At 42.0% G+C, this 16,114-nt stretch overlaps 1 protein-coding gene across 1 annotated transcript in view; it reads right to left on the bottom strand.

The window, feature by feature from the left end:
* Window positions 1–16,114, bottom strand: part of nrxn3b (neurexin 3b) — a gene marked incomplete at its 5' end in the record, with an annotated part of 282,506 nt that overhangs the window by 149,977 nt on the left and 116,415 nt on the right. Inside the window, 7 exons of the mRNA XM_080047664.1 lie at window positions 7,149–7,268; window positions 10,859–11,032; window positions 11,612–11,802; window positions 12,036–12,304; window positions 12,977–13,089; window positions 13,687–13,806; window positions 15,693–15,719. Coding sequence (XP_079903790.1) covers window positions 7,149–7,268; window positions 10,859–11,032; window positions 11,612–11,802; window positions 12,036–12,304; window positions 12,977–13,089; window positions 13,687–13,806; window positions 15,693–15,719 — 1,014 coding nt within the window. The remainder of the gene's footprint in view (window positions 1–7,148; window positions 7,269–10,858; window positions 11,033–11,611; window positions 11,803–12,035; window positions 12,305–12,976; window positions 13,090–13,686; window positions 13,807–15,692; window positions 15,720–16,114) is intronic.

Raw genomic sequence — 16,114 nt, 5'->3', positions numbered from 1 at the left:
TTTACCACTACATCATATCTTTTTTAACAAGTAGGATATAGTCTCGGTCTGTGTGTCAAAGGAAAAGTTCAACATGTGTTGCTTAAATTGCGAGACTGAGCTGAGAAGATAGATATCAATCTAGGTGTCAGGACTTTTCTTAGCGTAGCTTAGCATAAAGTTTGAAAGAAAAGGGAAAACAGCAGGCTTTGTCCAAAATAAGAAAGTGTGCCTACTTTAACCTGCAGCTTCCTTTTTAACACATTGCACATTGTTTGTCTATACTCTTGTGGTGTTACGGGGAGTTAGGGGTTTGAGCTGTTTCCATCTGCCACCAGTTTTTATGCTAAGCTAGGCTAAATACGTCCAATCTAGACTCATCACACCTTGCTTTACTTAGCGCAACATACCTGAGGTTGATAATAATCAAGTTAATGTCCAACTATTATTTTAAAGCTAAAATAAGCAGAACAAAAAGAAGAAAAACAGTATAGAAAAATGCCTATTATAACTGCAAAATGTTACATAAACCTAAACAATACAAACACTGAGTAGTGGTGAGTAACTCTAACTCCTGTTTGTTTACATATCAGTTCCACAGGGCGCTTCTTATTAATGAGGACAGAGTTGCAGACAGACAACCAAAACCAAAAGCCAAGAGCTGATACAGCCAAAAGGCCCAGCCGTGCAGAGGGGGAACTGCAGAGTCATGTCATAACACTCAGTGGGTTCGTCAAGACCAGCGACACTTTTGACATGAGATCTACAGTGCAGCTTTGAGTCAGCTATACTGCAACGAGACTAACGGCTCTCAAATACAGCAATATACTGTATTAATATATGGAAATACAAATAAATGGACGCAAAAAAATCTGGTAAAAACTGCACATTTCTTCAACACAGCGATCTGTTGACACTCATTGGGAGCAACACATCTCCCACTCGTCTCCTCCATCTTTTAAGCCCCTTTTTCACATTCTCTCTTTCTTCTGGCCCCCCGGGCGCTAAGGCTCCACGGCAGCGCATACATCCAATTATACTGCGGCTCTGTGCGTGGCGGTGACACATCGATTGACACACAAGCGACATCTAGTCTTATCACAGTGACATGATGCAGTGCTGGGCAAGCGTCATTAAGACTGATCAGCCAATAGCAGGGCAGCTCACCGGAACCCCCCTAAAGACTAGACATGTAGCTTGGGTTTTTAATACAGATAGCATAGGACAAGGAGAGAGGGAGAGAGAGATTCTAAACCTTCGAGGGACAAGTTTGTGTCCATGCCCTCTACTGTACAGTATAGTATGTATGTGTTGCGGGCAATTCCCCTGGGCCAATGTCGGGCAATTACAATGTTCCTGAAGCAACAACAAGGCTGCACAACAACAAAGCAGCAACAAATCTCCATCGGCCAAAACATGCTCCATTGTGACAATACTGTGGGCAGCTGTCAAATCTTCAAGTGTTATTTTTTTTCTTAAGATACTTGATCTTTTTGATCTCTCTTCGGTGATGCCTCAGTCACATAGCCGTTTCTTGCAAACATAAACGCCCCAAAAAAAAAGAGAGAGATTATTTGTGTGCTTTCGGGATGAGGTTGAGCCCCGACGACAAATCATTCTCCGCAGAACTCTTGCGTGTGGTATTTATAGGCAAATGTTCTCCTATTTTTCAGTGCTCCACTTAATAAGCCTTCTTTAGGCAAAAGGTACTTTGGCGTTTGAAAAAGGAGAAATTGAATCCTTTCCAGATTAAGCCTGATATTGATTGCCTTGCCTGGCTGGGAAAAAGTTGCCCGTGTATTATGATTTAAAATTTAGCGCTTCATCTGTGCCCAGCTGAAAATGTGCCAAGCTCCATGGTACACGGGGTATGCTTTATAGCCAACTAACCCCTGCTCAACACCTGTCGGCCCGGCCGCAGCTGAGACAGCAGGTTAAATTATTCTACGCTCCAATGAAAACTCCTTCAGTATTCACAAGGGGTGTGTGTGTGTGTGTGTGTGTGTGTGTGTGTGTCTTTTCTTATTTGTATGTTTATTCTAAAACCCTCACTCATCACTGACGTCATGTCTAAGGCCCTGTTCTCACGGCAACACGAAACGGTACAAACGCGGAAAAATTCCCGCGGTTGCACTATATCATGTACATGAAAACAGCAAACGCAGGCATGAAACCGCAAGTTTTTGAGATCTACTCCCAGGGAGGATTTTTTGGAATACACAACGGTTTTGGTTTCTTGTAAACACCGAAACCATTTCCCCTGATAACGCTGACGTCACGGCTCCACTTCACGTATACATAGTCTATAACATGTGCTGTCAAAATACCCACATGCGAGTTATAAAGTTAGAAGACAACATAACATGCACGGTGTCTCCGCGGCACCATCACTGTGATCAGCGGAGAGTGTCGTGCAGGGCTCAAATATAACACTCGCCAATTTAGTCTATAGTCTATTAGTAAGTTATTGATACCATGCAACCGCCGCGCCACTTTGTCTGGGGAAAGATTTGTGCTCTGCCGGTTTTTCTAGCAAAATAAACGTGTGTAGCTTCTATATGCCAGGGACACGGCTCTCTACATTAAAAAACACCATAGTTCGCAGCGGTTAAGTTACTGTTACTGTTCAACAAAATGAGCATTAAGGCTACGGCTTCACAGTAAAAGCATGTCACTGGCTAAACATTAATAGCATTTCACTGGACAAACGTGAGTTGACTTTTATTTTGAAGTATGCCTAACATGAAAGATAGCCGCTCACAAAGCCCCTTCACTACCAGCATGTCTTCTATTTTCACAAGTTCAATGGGTGAAATAAGAGGACAGAAAGCTTGTAATTTACAATACTTGTAACCCCAAGCTTACACCAACCGCTTTATGAACGTTAGTGGCATTAATTTTCGGTTACAGTAAGGTTTTATGCATCAAATTGTACCGGAAAAGCTATCTACTACTACCTTGTACCGCCAACTGCTGGCATGGCATGCTTACTACAGCGATTTCGTCCCGTTTCCTCTGAAAACATGTACGAGTGAAGATGTCAGATAAATTGTGTCTGAACGGGGGTTTTTTTTTTAAACCAAAAACGGGAAAACTGTCACGTTTTCACCGTGAGAACATGGCCTAAGTGATTAGCGCCATTGTGTGGCTGCTCCTCCCTCCCTCTCTTGGTTTAATACTGTGACACATCAGTCAATAGAGGAACAGACAACAAGCTGTTATAATTGTCGTTGGCTTCCTACTCAGTAGAACATTGTGGAACAGAGGAAAAAAAACACAGTTATTCTGTCCTTTATTTCTGACTCCCCCTGTCTCTCGCCAAAGAGAAGATGAAAAATTACTCTGAGGCAAATGTCGTGAATATTTTTATTTTTTTAAGGAGCAAAGAAAGCAATGCCATTTCTGTGTTTATCGTTTACGTAGGCACTTTGCCAGATATGGTGACAGCCCTCTGAGCATGCCTTTAAAAGTAAATTAAGGACATTGGGTTAAGCAGGCAGGCAGGCAGGCAGGGGGGATTGTATTGTGGTCAGGATCGATGCACTGACAGAGACATTCATCACTAAATCCATCAAAGCAATTACTGGTGTAAGCATCAAATTGACGGACGTTTTATTTTTTCACTCCGGCTTCTCCCTCTGATTTCTGCACGCTTTATTTCTGTTTGTTTGTTTGTTTACCACCACGCCTGCAGAACAATGCGAGCGACCTTTTTTCCGCGCAAGCTTATTCTATTACGTAACTTGAGTAATTGCTCTGGATGTGGAAGAGAGAAGGAGGAGTTGTCCGCTGCTCCTCTTTTTTTTCCGAGCGTGGCCCCACACAGCTCTCCCATGTCCTTGGATTGAAATGGAACTCTGCGGCACTCATGCAGCCTGACAAGGGGAGGAGGTTTCCGCACAGAAAAAAAGAGAGGAGAGGAGAGGAGAGGAGAGAGGAAAAAAGACGAAGAGAAAAAAAAAGTGTGGTGGGGAGGAGGGATGAATATGAGACGACAAGGAGATGGAGAGATGCGCATGACAAAAGCACTGAGCCAGAACCAAGCAGGATAAAGATGCTATAAAAAGAGTCCCCCTCCCCCCCCCCCCCCCGATAAACCAACCCCCATTTATTTATTTTTTCAAACAGTACTGGGCATGGCACGTACCACCCAGATTGTCCCAAAAGAAGTGTCTCTGAAAAATGGCCTACATTGGTGGTGCAAAGTGCTCTGCAAAACGGAATACACAGGAATAAATGGAAGGAGCGTAGACAGTATCTTGTCTGCCATAGTTGTTGGCTTATACAGTGGAAAAAGTGCAGAGAGGGCAACGGAGCCATTCACGCTAACAATAAGGCACGGATGAGACCGCCAGAGGTTTTCCACTCTTGCAGAAAATGTTCACGTTACTTTGTGAGAGTTTCTTTATTTGGACAATGGGTAAGAGAGAAGGAGACAGAGACAGAGTCAGAGAAGCAGACAATTACTGATGTTTGCTGCCAGCTATCACAGAGGCAGAGACGGAGGGAGAAGCTCCACAAACACACACACACACTCCCACACTGTTAATTAAAAACTCTCTCTCTCTCTCGCTCTGTATAAACTGAATAAAAAAGCCAGGCACACACAATTGTACATTTCAAACACACACTCGCGAGCACACGGGGAAAAAAAAGACTGCGTTTTGACCGCTTTTATTTTTTATCGAGCCACTCCAATCAAACAATAAAAACATCCGGTTATATGATTGTATTGTCCGACATTTGATTTTTGTTGCTGAATAGTTTAGGAGATTACGCAACATTCTCACGATGATCCATAACTATAGAAATTGGATTTGAGGGGACAAAAGAGAGAGGGAGAGAGAGAGAAAGAATGAGAGAGAGAGAGAGAGAGAGATAGAGAGAGAGAGAGAAAGAACAACAGGCAAAGCAGGAGAGGAAAATAACAGGAAAGCTGATTTCATGCTCTGGGGGATTGCATCTGATTTTCTCCCCGCACAGAGGGACGGCGTGCGGTCCTGCTCGTGGATTTACTGCCATCTGGTGGTGTGAAGACCGCACTGCCGAGCGCATGAGTCGACATCAGTTGATCGGGTAAAGAAAGCCTGCAGAAGCAATAGGCCACTTTTCATGGATAGACTACGTGTAGTAGACTGTAGATTGGTGTGCACTTTCGGATATGAAGATAAAAAAAAACTCCAATGAAGGGTTTCTAGCAGCATGTTTTTGCTCCGTATCCCTATCCCTATTCTTTTTCATTTATCTTTAATATATATTTTCTGCGCAGGAAATGAAAAATAAGAGGCTTGAAAGAACCCCAAAGGAAAATAATATCAACTGGAAAAATTCAATACAGCTCCGTTAATAATACAGTCAAGTCGATATTGCAGAACATCCATTTCCAAATGCAGCAACATAACGAAGATCTCAAGGTACAACATCATGAGACATAAAATAAGTTACTATCCAAGATCTCTTTTTTTCTTTCCAGAAGAAGAAATATGTGTGAGCCAGTAGGAGATCAATGAAACTTCCCACTTAGCCATGCTAGGCGGCACCCGGGGCTGAAATGATGAGTAGCATTTCATCAGTAATTAACACACAAACACACAGCTCCCATATACCAAGTGAGAGTTGGGAATCGATTGCTCACCCATGCTGTGTGGAAACAATTGTGTCACATGATCTTTTGCAGAGGATGGAATTGGGGAGAGTGTGAAGGAAAAGTGAAAAAGAAAGAAATTGAGAGAGAAGAGAGAGAGAGAGAATAGAAGGATTTGAGAGATATGAAGTCATGCACAGCAGCGGCTCGGTCTAACATCAGAAAGGTCTAGATGATTAGGGTATGCCAGCGCACACAGTGCAGCTCTCATAACAGCCCTCCACCACCTCATTAGTCTGGCCCGGCAGCAGTATGCCCCCACTATTAACCGCTAAATGAAAGACCGCCAACCGTGATTACTAAAGGGGAAGTCCCCTGTCCTCATGGGGATAATAAATCCCCCCCCCCACACACACACACACTTCCACTTAAATGATAGCAATTTGAAGGGTGATTATGAAAAGGCGATCGAGGAAGAAGTGGATATTTTACACTTCATCAGACATTCACTCTGAAGCCGAAAAAAGGTAAAAAGCCTGGTACATTGAGCAAACCTGTTACTACAGATTGCCAGAGTTGTAGCTAACACCATCAAACATGGCAGGCAGCGCTTTTCCGGTCACTTCGTTTAAAGATGGAGTGAAGCTTTCAGCTCCACTTTCAAGAACCAAATCTGACAAAGGCTTAATAAGCACATGAGCAAAACAGCCTCAAAGTCCTTGAGTCAAGGATGTTGTACTCACGTTTGCAGAGAGGACCTCATGGCTCCGTAGGTGCATCCAATTTATGCATATGTAAGTGTGTGGTGTTGATGGGTGTGAAATACCTGCACATCATCATGATAGAGTGTGTTTTTATGCATTTCCACACACATGATATGTTTATGCAATGCCAGTGAAATATGGCAGTTGTGTACAGTTATGTGTGTGTGCCATGGTCCAAGAATGAATGGATGTGTTCAAGGAGCACTACCACTATATACAATTCTATATTGCACTTCCATAAAGTTAAAGGTGACTCGTAAAATAGGCCAGATTGGTGCACCAGCAGATTTTTTATTATACGGGTTAACCTTTACTACCCAGAATGCAGCTTTAGCTTTAGCTTTAATGTCATACTTCGCACTAAAAAAACATTAGAATAAGCTTATATTTGGTTTGCAAGCTAGCTTTATAGATTACATTATATTTAGGATTGCTGCAATGAAACGTAATGCAAAACTCACAACTCTGCATCTCAGGGCTGTTCATGTGCATGTAACTCATAATAGATACGATATTTCCAAGGTGCACCTGAGGACAGGATTAGATCCACCCTGATAGGTAAATCCCCATGTCTATGTGCACAATTTATAATACTGACTTGCCGAGTTGAAGCTAGAATAATTCAAGAGATGTCACTTCTTGAGTAATTTTCACTCCCTCCAGAGCCAGAGGATAGATTATATAACTATTTGACATGCTGTTTAGTTAACCCCTCTGAATAATACATTCAAACCCAGTAGTGGAGTGCTCCCCTCCTTCAATGCATATATGCCGGACAGGGAACAAGGTAAATCTTAAAGGGACAGCGACGGTTTACTCACGGTCGTTGCAGTGAGTCCCAGAGTAAGAGGTCATGGAGCAGTCGCAGGTGAAGTTCTCCCACTGCTGGATACACACACCCATGTTGGCGCAGGAGTCCTCCTGACAGGTGGTGCTCGGGCCTGGGCAGAAGGCAGGAGAGAGAGGGGGGGAGGGGAAGGAAGGGGGATACCACAGGAGCACAGTCAAGCAGCAATAAGAACTATGTCATCACCTTAACAATGCAGGACCCATGCAGAAGAAAATGCACTCTACGGAGAGATAGTAGCTATGAACAACAGCATGTGGGCCTATAGAACGAGGAGCGGTAAACAGTGCCACCACAGGAAGCCTGACCTGGAGTACAACACACTTGAAAAAATAAATAAAAATAAAACACAGTCTAGGGATTGCTGCGACATGCTGGGTAAATCGGCAACAGCAGTCGTAAGCCCAAACAGAGGCGGCAGGTATTTACAGGATTAACAGCGTACGCATTTACTGAGCTAATTACTGTATACAAAATATAAAAAAAAATTAATGGGATGCTAGTGTAGCTCTCATCTGCATTTTAAAGACATGCTACACCAGAAGAATAAGACCCCAACACGGCTGATGTGATGACACTGTTGACACCCCTTTATTTCTCCTCTTCTCTCGAGAGTGTGTGCAAGTGGACGAGCATGCATTTCTTTAGAAATCATTCCAGCGAGTAAACCCCCCCCCCCCCCCAAAAAAGTTTTATCAGAGTAAAACTTAGAACGCTGCATTCCCTCTTTGAACAGGCAAGACAAGACAAGATAAGAAAATAAAACCTTTTAACGGATGACTCATGGATAAAAGAAAATTAAAAAAAACTCCATCAAACAAAACCCCATTTAAGAAAAATTGCATTAAAGTGGTCCTTTGGGCAATTTTCGCTTCGTTATTCGTGGTAATACGCGGCGAACACTAAACACACCAGACACACAGGATTCATAAAGAGAGCAGAGAAGAAAAAGAAAATATAGAAATAAAGGGCACTTGAGAACATGGCGTGCATATCCTCGTGTATGCACTTGAGTCAGACAGGAGAGTGGAGGAGGGTATTCAAAGTCAAACTGGATGTGTGTTTGCCATCGCTCTACACCACACATGGCTCTTCCCTTTGAATACGTATACTGAGAGGGAATGCAGATAAGGACAAACGCACGGCATATAGAACAAGATAAACAATTCCTCCATAAGAGTCTCTAGACAGACACAGAAGGGGGACGGGAGGGGGACCTTGACAGAGACCTTTCTCGTAACCACCACATAGAGAAAACAAAGAAAAGGTGAATAAAGTAAAAATGAATTCCAAACAGTCCAGATAAATGGCAGACAAATGCAAGTAAACAGTGGTTTAAGAGCAATTGCCTTGTGCAAGACAAAGTGAAGAGAAGACATCCGAAAGTAAGAAAAAAACAGAGCAAGTTTGCCAGCTGAAAGTGCATTTACTGTGTAATGTACGGTGACGGTAGTCAACCAGGCGACCTCAAGACTGCGTGCAAACATGTGTGTCTATACCGCAGCAGTCTGAAGGCTCATGTTTGGATGCACAAGCAGGTGCAGTTTTGTTTGCCGCTGCGTTTGAAATGTGCAGCAGAATGGTCGCTCGCTCTCTGAAAGACAACTCAGAAGAATGAGAGAGAGAGATAGAGAGAGGGAGAGAGAGAGCATGCTGACGTTGTGTGGATGTGCAGTGAGTGACAGCCTCTTTCTGCTGTCTGTCCAGCTTTATAAAGTGTCACAGCTGACATGTTGATGCAAAAACACAGTAGTACTCCCAAAAATGGTCTGACTCCGCTTCAAGACTACCAACACGGATTTTTTGATGTCATATATTGAGAGATTTACCTGACCTGATCTGTTCACTCTCTTTCATCTCTGTACTAAACTTCTATGTTGCTCTATCCAACATGGCCATATATCGAGCCCGCTGGTTAGCATGGAATAAATCATGCAATAAGAAAATGTTGTATCCAGTTAAGTGCACTTGGATCTAAAATATGTATGGCTGGCTGCAATCACACTTTAGCAGTTTGGGCAGAATATAAAAAGGAATTCATTTTTATTATTTTATTATCTTTGTTGTGTTTGCTTAATCAGTTGTTTTGTCAACCAGTTCTCTCTCTCTCTCTCTCTCTCTCTCTCTCTCCCTCACTATCTCTCTCTCTCTTTCTTTGTCTACATCTTCGTGTTTCTTTCCAGAGAGCGAGTCACCTAATGCTGCACAGTATTGCCATGGTGACACCCACGATGCATTGCACAAAGCAGACTTTCAGGCGAGCAGGCCTCCGAGAGGCTGGATTTAACCCTCTACCTTGCAGGTCGGCTTTGGTGAAACCAACTTTGTTAGCGCAGAAAAAAGGAAAATAACAAACAGAACAGAGCAGAGCGGAAAACAAGAGTAGAGGTTAGTGAGGGACCAGCATTGTTAGTGTTTGTTAAAGTAGTACATGTTTGCAGAGTGCAACATAGGGAAGTTTTGGCTTGTTAGTGAGGATTGAGCTCCTGAATACAGATCCTACAAGATGCTATTTCTTTTTAAAATAACAGGATTTTAAAGGTTATTTTTTGTTATCAAAAAATCAATGCCAATTGTTCTGCTCATACAGGCTACTGAGCATTACTTTGAATGTATCGTAATCTTCTGCTGCCCTCTAGAGGTCACATGAAGTGGCCCACACACCATACACAAGGAATATCATACACTTTATAAAACAATACCGTTTTACATTAGGAAAAGTAATGGTTTATTAAGCAGTAAATATGTCCAAATAGTGTTGGCATGGCAGTATGCTAATGTGTATAGAGCCTCAAGTCAAATCTAATATTCATTTAAATAACAATAATAAAGAGGCTGCTGTAGTAAACCCACATCAGAGGCAAATCATTTGCATTCTGTACTAGTAAATAGCGAGTTTGCCTTTAAGATGGGCTTTGAGAAGGGAGAAAAGGCAGGCGGGTGAGTTTGGGAGTGCAAGTAGCAACTTAGGTTAACCTTAACACATCTTGAAATGTGTAACCTTTTAGAGGTGCACTATGTAGTTTCAAAGGGGTGGGGAATTGTTTACATTTGCAGAGCCTGCAGTTAGTTTATAAAACATATTTCCTATACATGTAATTCTTAGTATTGAATAATTATATTATCGTAAATCAAAACAAAATTATTTTGAGTCACCTGGAACCAAACGTGCTGTAAACAACAACAACAACAACAACAACAGTGAAAGAGTACATTTTAAGGAAGTTTTCTAACAGTGGAACAGTGTTCCAGGCATCCAATTACCCTGTGAGGATAGTTGTTTTCTCAGTTATGAGAATATACTTTCGAAACTGATAATTTCTCTCACACACCCGAAGTTACATAGTGCACCTTTAATATCATCTACAATTTTTAAAAGAAGTTTGTTTTGGTTCTCTTGTTCTTTTAAACAATCCCCAATTCAGAATTCAGTACTTCCAGTTATCGATATCGCACCATAAAAAATAAAGTTAACAGGCCATTATTAGTGAAGCTAAATGACACATTGTAAGTGGTTTCCGAGAAGTGACAAATGGCTGGCGGTGAGAGAAAAAAAGAGAATAAGGATTAACAATGCCATTGAGTGGCTTTAAGGGGGCCTGCTGAGAAGAGCCTCGTAATTAGACTAATAAATCTCAGGGCAGACAGGTCGTGATTCTTATGGGCTACGGGGCCTTATTGTACCTTCACAGCCGCGCTCAATCTGCCCGCTGCGGAACAGGGCGTCGTTGATGAGGTCTGGCAGGCGGCCGTTGAGGTCGACCGAGGCCAAGCAGCCCTGGAAGCCCTCCCGAGACACCACCAGCTTGGGCAGGTTCTGGTACATGTTGGGTCCCAGCCCTCCGACAAACAAGTCACCTGATGAGAGGGGAGATGTGAGAATGTTAAGTCAGTTTTTGTTATTGCACTGATATAGTGGTGGGAAAAATACACTATTTTGGAAGTCACAAGTAAATACATATAAAGGCTTAGCTATGAAGACGCAAATCCTAAATCACCTTGCCCAAAACCAAATGAAATGTGATTTATGTTATATTTATATATTTAAACATAGCAAAAGGTGCATACATAAGCATAGTGCTTTTCTTTTCAAGATGTTTAGTTTTTAGTATTTTCCCCTTTATTTGACAGTGGAAATGGGGAGAGAGAGGGGGATGACATGGAGTGAACGGTCCAGGTAAAGAACTAAGTGCAAGTAAGTTTTTCTGCCTTGCTGCTGGTCTGCCTGTCAAACATCACAAGACATCTTGTGATTCCAAGTCCAACAAGCTAAAGCAATGATTTTGTTAAGTGAAAGGGATAAGATTCATGACTCGGGTCTGACACAAATCCAAGTTGTGTGTGAGTGTGTGTTCTGGAGATGCTGTTAGGATTGTATGAAATTCTTAAACCTTAAATCGTGGAGAGAGAAATCTACATTTTCTTTTGATGTGGTACCTTTGAGGTCGAGGTTCTTGGCTCCGTTGACATTCTGGGTGACAGACTTTGTGTCCACCTTGAGCGTGTGTGTGTTTGCTGAGTCTCGTGTGATAACAACATTATGCCACTGGTTGTCGTTCAGCTGGTTTTCACTGTTCCCCTTCAACAGACTAGGCCCATTCCCCAGGTCAAACACATAGTGGATGAACCTGGCAGGGAAGAAGCACAGCATCAGGGTTTGTTAGTGTACATTTTCCTGTGTGTGTGTGTGTGTGTGTGTGTGTGTGTGTGTGTGTGTGTGTGTGTGTGTGTGTGTGTGTGTGTGTGTGTGTGTGTGTGTGTGTGTGTGTGTGTGTGTGTGTGTGCGTGTGTGCACGTGTGTGTGTGTGTGTCCATGTCCATCTATGGAATAAAAAAAAAAATCATGTGACTCCAATCTCACCCTTTGACCAGCTCCACGGCGATAAAGTCATTGCCGTCTCCGCTGTTGAAGATGATGAAGCCGTCGGGCGAGGTGGTCTTGAACTGGAAGAAGAGGTGCATGGTGGAGTAGGCCTGCAGGGTGGCCAGACCCAGGTAGCTGCCCTTGGTCTTGAAGGTGACGGGGTCAGCGATGATGAAGCGCATGCCAAAGCGGGCGTTCAGCTCGCAGAAGTCGATGTCGCCGTTCTTGCACATGTCGATGTACTGCATGCCGTTGAATTTGAGGCCCTGTGGGGAGTAGATTCGTTGAGAGGTGCTGTGGTTATACTCTAGAACAGATTGTGAGGAGGCTCACTTTGACTTGATTGAACGCAGATTGCGATAGCAACAATGAACAATGAAGTTCCCAGCTGGCTAACATATCACATTGTGTTTCTGGTAGTGTTTCGAGACACCATCAAGAGGAAAAATACACTTTGAGAGGAAACATTCTAACATATACAAAGACACCTCAGGGTGAATAAATTAAAGATGGAGTCAGTGATTCTGGTATTTGTTTCTTGTCAAAATCACTTTTTGGCAAGAATAGTGAATATCTCCTCACGACCCACTACCTATCCGTACTGTGTGTGCGCTGAAAGAAAATCAAGTGTTAATACACAGCCCAGGCTCTGTAAACTGGTATATACAGTATGTAAATAAAGGGGAGTCACCATAGCTAGCAACATGCTCGTTTACAGAGCCTTACCTGTGAATTAACACTTTTACTTTTCAGTGCAGTACTGATAGGGAGACGATTGTGAATATTAACTGATTTTGGCTAAAAGTGATTTTGACAACAAGCATTCTCAAGAACTGCTGACGGCACCTTTAATGACGACTAAGGGGTCCTCCGCTTAAAGCCATGAGGTCAACATGACATTTGTTAGTTTTAATGAGGCAATGTAATGTGCGTGATACCTGTAGATGCCCGATAAAGGAGGAGGGAGAAGACGAGACAAAGCGTTTCTCGGTCAAGATGCCCGTCTCCACGTTGTTGAACTCCAGACGGGTGTGGTCGCCCGCCATCTGGCCTGAGGCGACGGAGGGAAGAGAGAGGAGAAGAAAGCGAGGCATGAGGGTGGGGGGCAGAAGAGGAGGAAGGATGCTGCAACCTAAACCATTAACCCAGTGGCAGCCCCAGTTTCACTTTGTGTCTATACTATGCTGACTTAAAAAAACATACTTATGATTACAAGTGTCAAGTAAAAGCAACAACTGTATAGAGTATAGAGAAACATTAACTTAGTTTCAAATAAGTGGTGAAAACAGCAACCAATGGGGTTGTTACAAAAAGTCAGTATTGCTATAATTCTAAGTTTTAGACACAAGGTTGTCAGTGTCATCATTAGTATCCAATATTACACTAATGGATACTAGAAACATTTAATACTACACCCTTGCGTTATGTGTAAAAAAAACATCTTGATTTTGGAAATAGAAATAGAAATTAGTAATTGTATCTCCCTTATAAAATATACCTTTGCTCTATCCTAAAAATGGCATCAGTGAGATGGAATAGAAAACTGAATAGACAGATTATAGCTGTTTTAAAAAAAAAGAAAAAAGAAAGAAAGCATGTATACGATCATGCATTATGACATGGACATTTTAAGACACCAAGTAAATACCTTCGGCCATGTCGTCATCCACTGTGAGTTTGAAGTTTTTACCGCGGCGGATCACTCGCACCGAGTGCCACTCATTGTCGTTGAGCTTTTGTCCAGCATAAAGAACCTCAGGGCCTTTGCCTGAAGAGGAGGGTTAGTTAGTCAAGGGACGGGGGAAGCACAAGCACATAAAACCAAATCTTTGTTTGTTTCACCCTGGATAGCAATAGACTGGAGAAATGAACAAGGACATTTATGTTTTAACAAATGGATTTACTCTTTAAATATAGCATTTGTCTAAACAAATGTCATCAGATTATTCAAATAGGATCTGTATCATTTAGGGAACTTTGTCCTGCTAACCAAACAAAAAATTGGTTTTGATTTGACAAAAGAGGAAACTAATACAACCGATCACAGCTGGCAGCAAAATAGAAGAAAACATTTGCAGTTACTCGTATACGGACTCAAAAGCTGTGACAAAGAGTTCACCTTTGTTTTTGAGTGTGTAATAGAAGTGTCTCTCTCCCTTCCATATACTTGTTTGGTTTGCAGTTGCATTGTGACTTTTACCACTATAAGGCCTATAGTGGGGATTGTCTTAGAGGGTCACCAACACAGTGCCCGCGGGCACCAGGTAGCCCGCAAGGACCATATGAGGCGCCCGCAGGCCAGTTCTAAAAATAGCATAATAATCTGTTTCCCACCTTTTTTAAGTCATTGTTGATAATTATTGTGAGAAATCATTAACATGATCAGTGTCTTCACATAGATGAATATCATTAATCATTAATAATAATATATAACTAAAGGCAAACTGAGCAAATTTGTTATTTCAGAAGAGTGTATCAAACTGGGTGACCTTCATATGACTCAGTACCCATGAAGTAGCCCTCAGGTTCAACAAGGTTGGTGCCTGTCATAGATATTCTTATAACCAGCCACTAGAGGGCAACATGACCCCACTCACTTTATTTAAAAGACCGGAATCCTGAATCTGCTGAATACCATCCAACACAGGTTTTAATAAGCAGTGTTCCTAATTTAGTGAAAGCTATTTGTAGATCAGATTTAGGCTTTTTAATTTGTTGACGCATCCATTTTAGACAGATACAAGTGTACTGCATGTGAAATGTCATATATTGAATTAAATTGAATATACAAGACTAATTTAAAATGTATTTATTTATACTGACAAAGTAAATTAAAACCTATATTAGTAAAATATTTGGTGTGTGTGTGTGTGTGTGTGTGTGCTTCTGGACTATTACCAATTGACAACAATAAAACCAATCAATGTGAACAGAAGTCTATGATCTTTTTCTTCCTCACACAGACACACAAACACACACTCTGTCTTTCACTCTCTCACAAACACACACACACACACACACACACACACACACACACACACACACGTGACTTCCCCTTTTAAGTCTTTGTTCTCTGTTTTCTCTCTCTCTCTCTCTCTTAATCTCCCTGTCTACAAGGCTGTGAGCGCTTTGAAAATAATGAAAAATAAGAGTGCCTTTCATGAGTTGCAGCGTGTCTGCCAACGCCATCTACATACCACATTAATGGCCTCTATACTGCAGTATGTGTTAAATTAAAGGAGGTAAGAAAAAATAAATCAGGTGAGACACATATTTCAGTGTAATCGAGGAAAAAAACAATACAGTCCAGAGTCTGAAGGTGCAAATGTTCAGGGAATAGCTATAGGCACACAGGGAAAGATTAGGAACTAGTTGCCTGGCTTAATCTGAAAAAATGGGACATTTTTTTAAATACATAGAGTACATTAAGTCAGATTTGCATAACTTTGATCTCTGGCTATTACTTTTTTCCCCCCTTCTTATCTGAGAAATCCTCTTATCAGTTCCCTGCATTCACACATCTCTCTCTCTCTCTCTCTCTCTCTCTCTCTCTCTCTCTCTCTCTCTCTCTCTCTGCCCTTACATGCAGCACACTGGCTATAATCAAACATTGATTGAAGGAAGGCTGTTGGAAAAAAAAAAATGTTGACTTACTGGTGTTACAGTTTATCCTGACACAGTCTAGATGGGGAGGGGAGAATAAGTGACAGATGAAATCGCATCCTTCAAGGTTACAGCTGCAGACATCCAAGAGCAAGAAACAGCCACCTTCCGGGGACGGTCACATGATCCCGGCGGCCATTTTAGCCAGGTCAGCTACAGATGGTCAATACAGATACTAGAAATGGTTGTAGCCAAAAATATAGTACCAATACTGGCCAATAGTACTGTACTGATTAAACTGTGTTCATATGTTTGGTTAAATTTGAACCTGCTGCCAGGTACTCTAATAAGATTCTATTGTGTATTATTTTCCAAAAAGCATTCATGGCTACATGTCGATTTGTTTGAAATTTCAAAATGGTCGCTTTTGATTCAATGGCCACATCGATTTTTCAACCCAGCAACTGGAGCCA

The sequence above is a fragment of the Ammodytes marinus genome (assembly GCF_949987685.1).
Source record: "Ammodytes marinus genome assembly, chromosome: 19".
NCBI lineage: Eukaryota > Metazoa > Chordata > Actinopteri > Uranoscopiformes > Ammodytidae > Ammodytes > Ammodytes marinus.
Note: the sequence above shows the minus strand (reverse complement) of the source record. Positions and strands in the feature narration are given on the sequence as shown.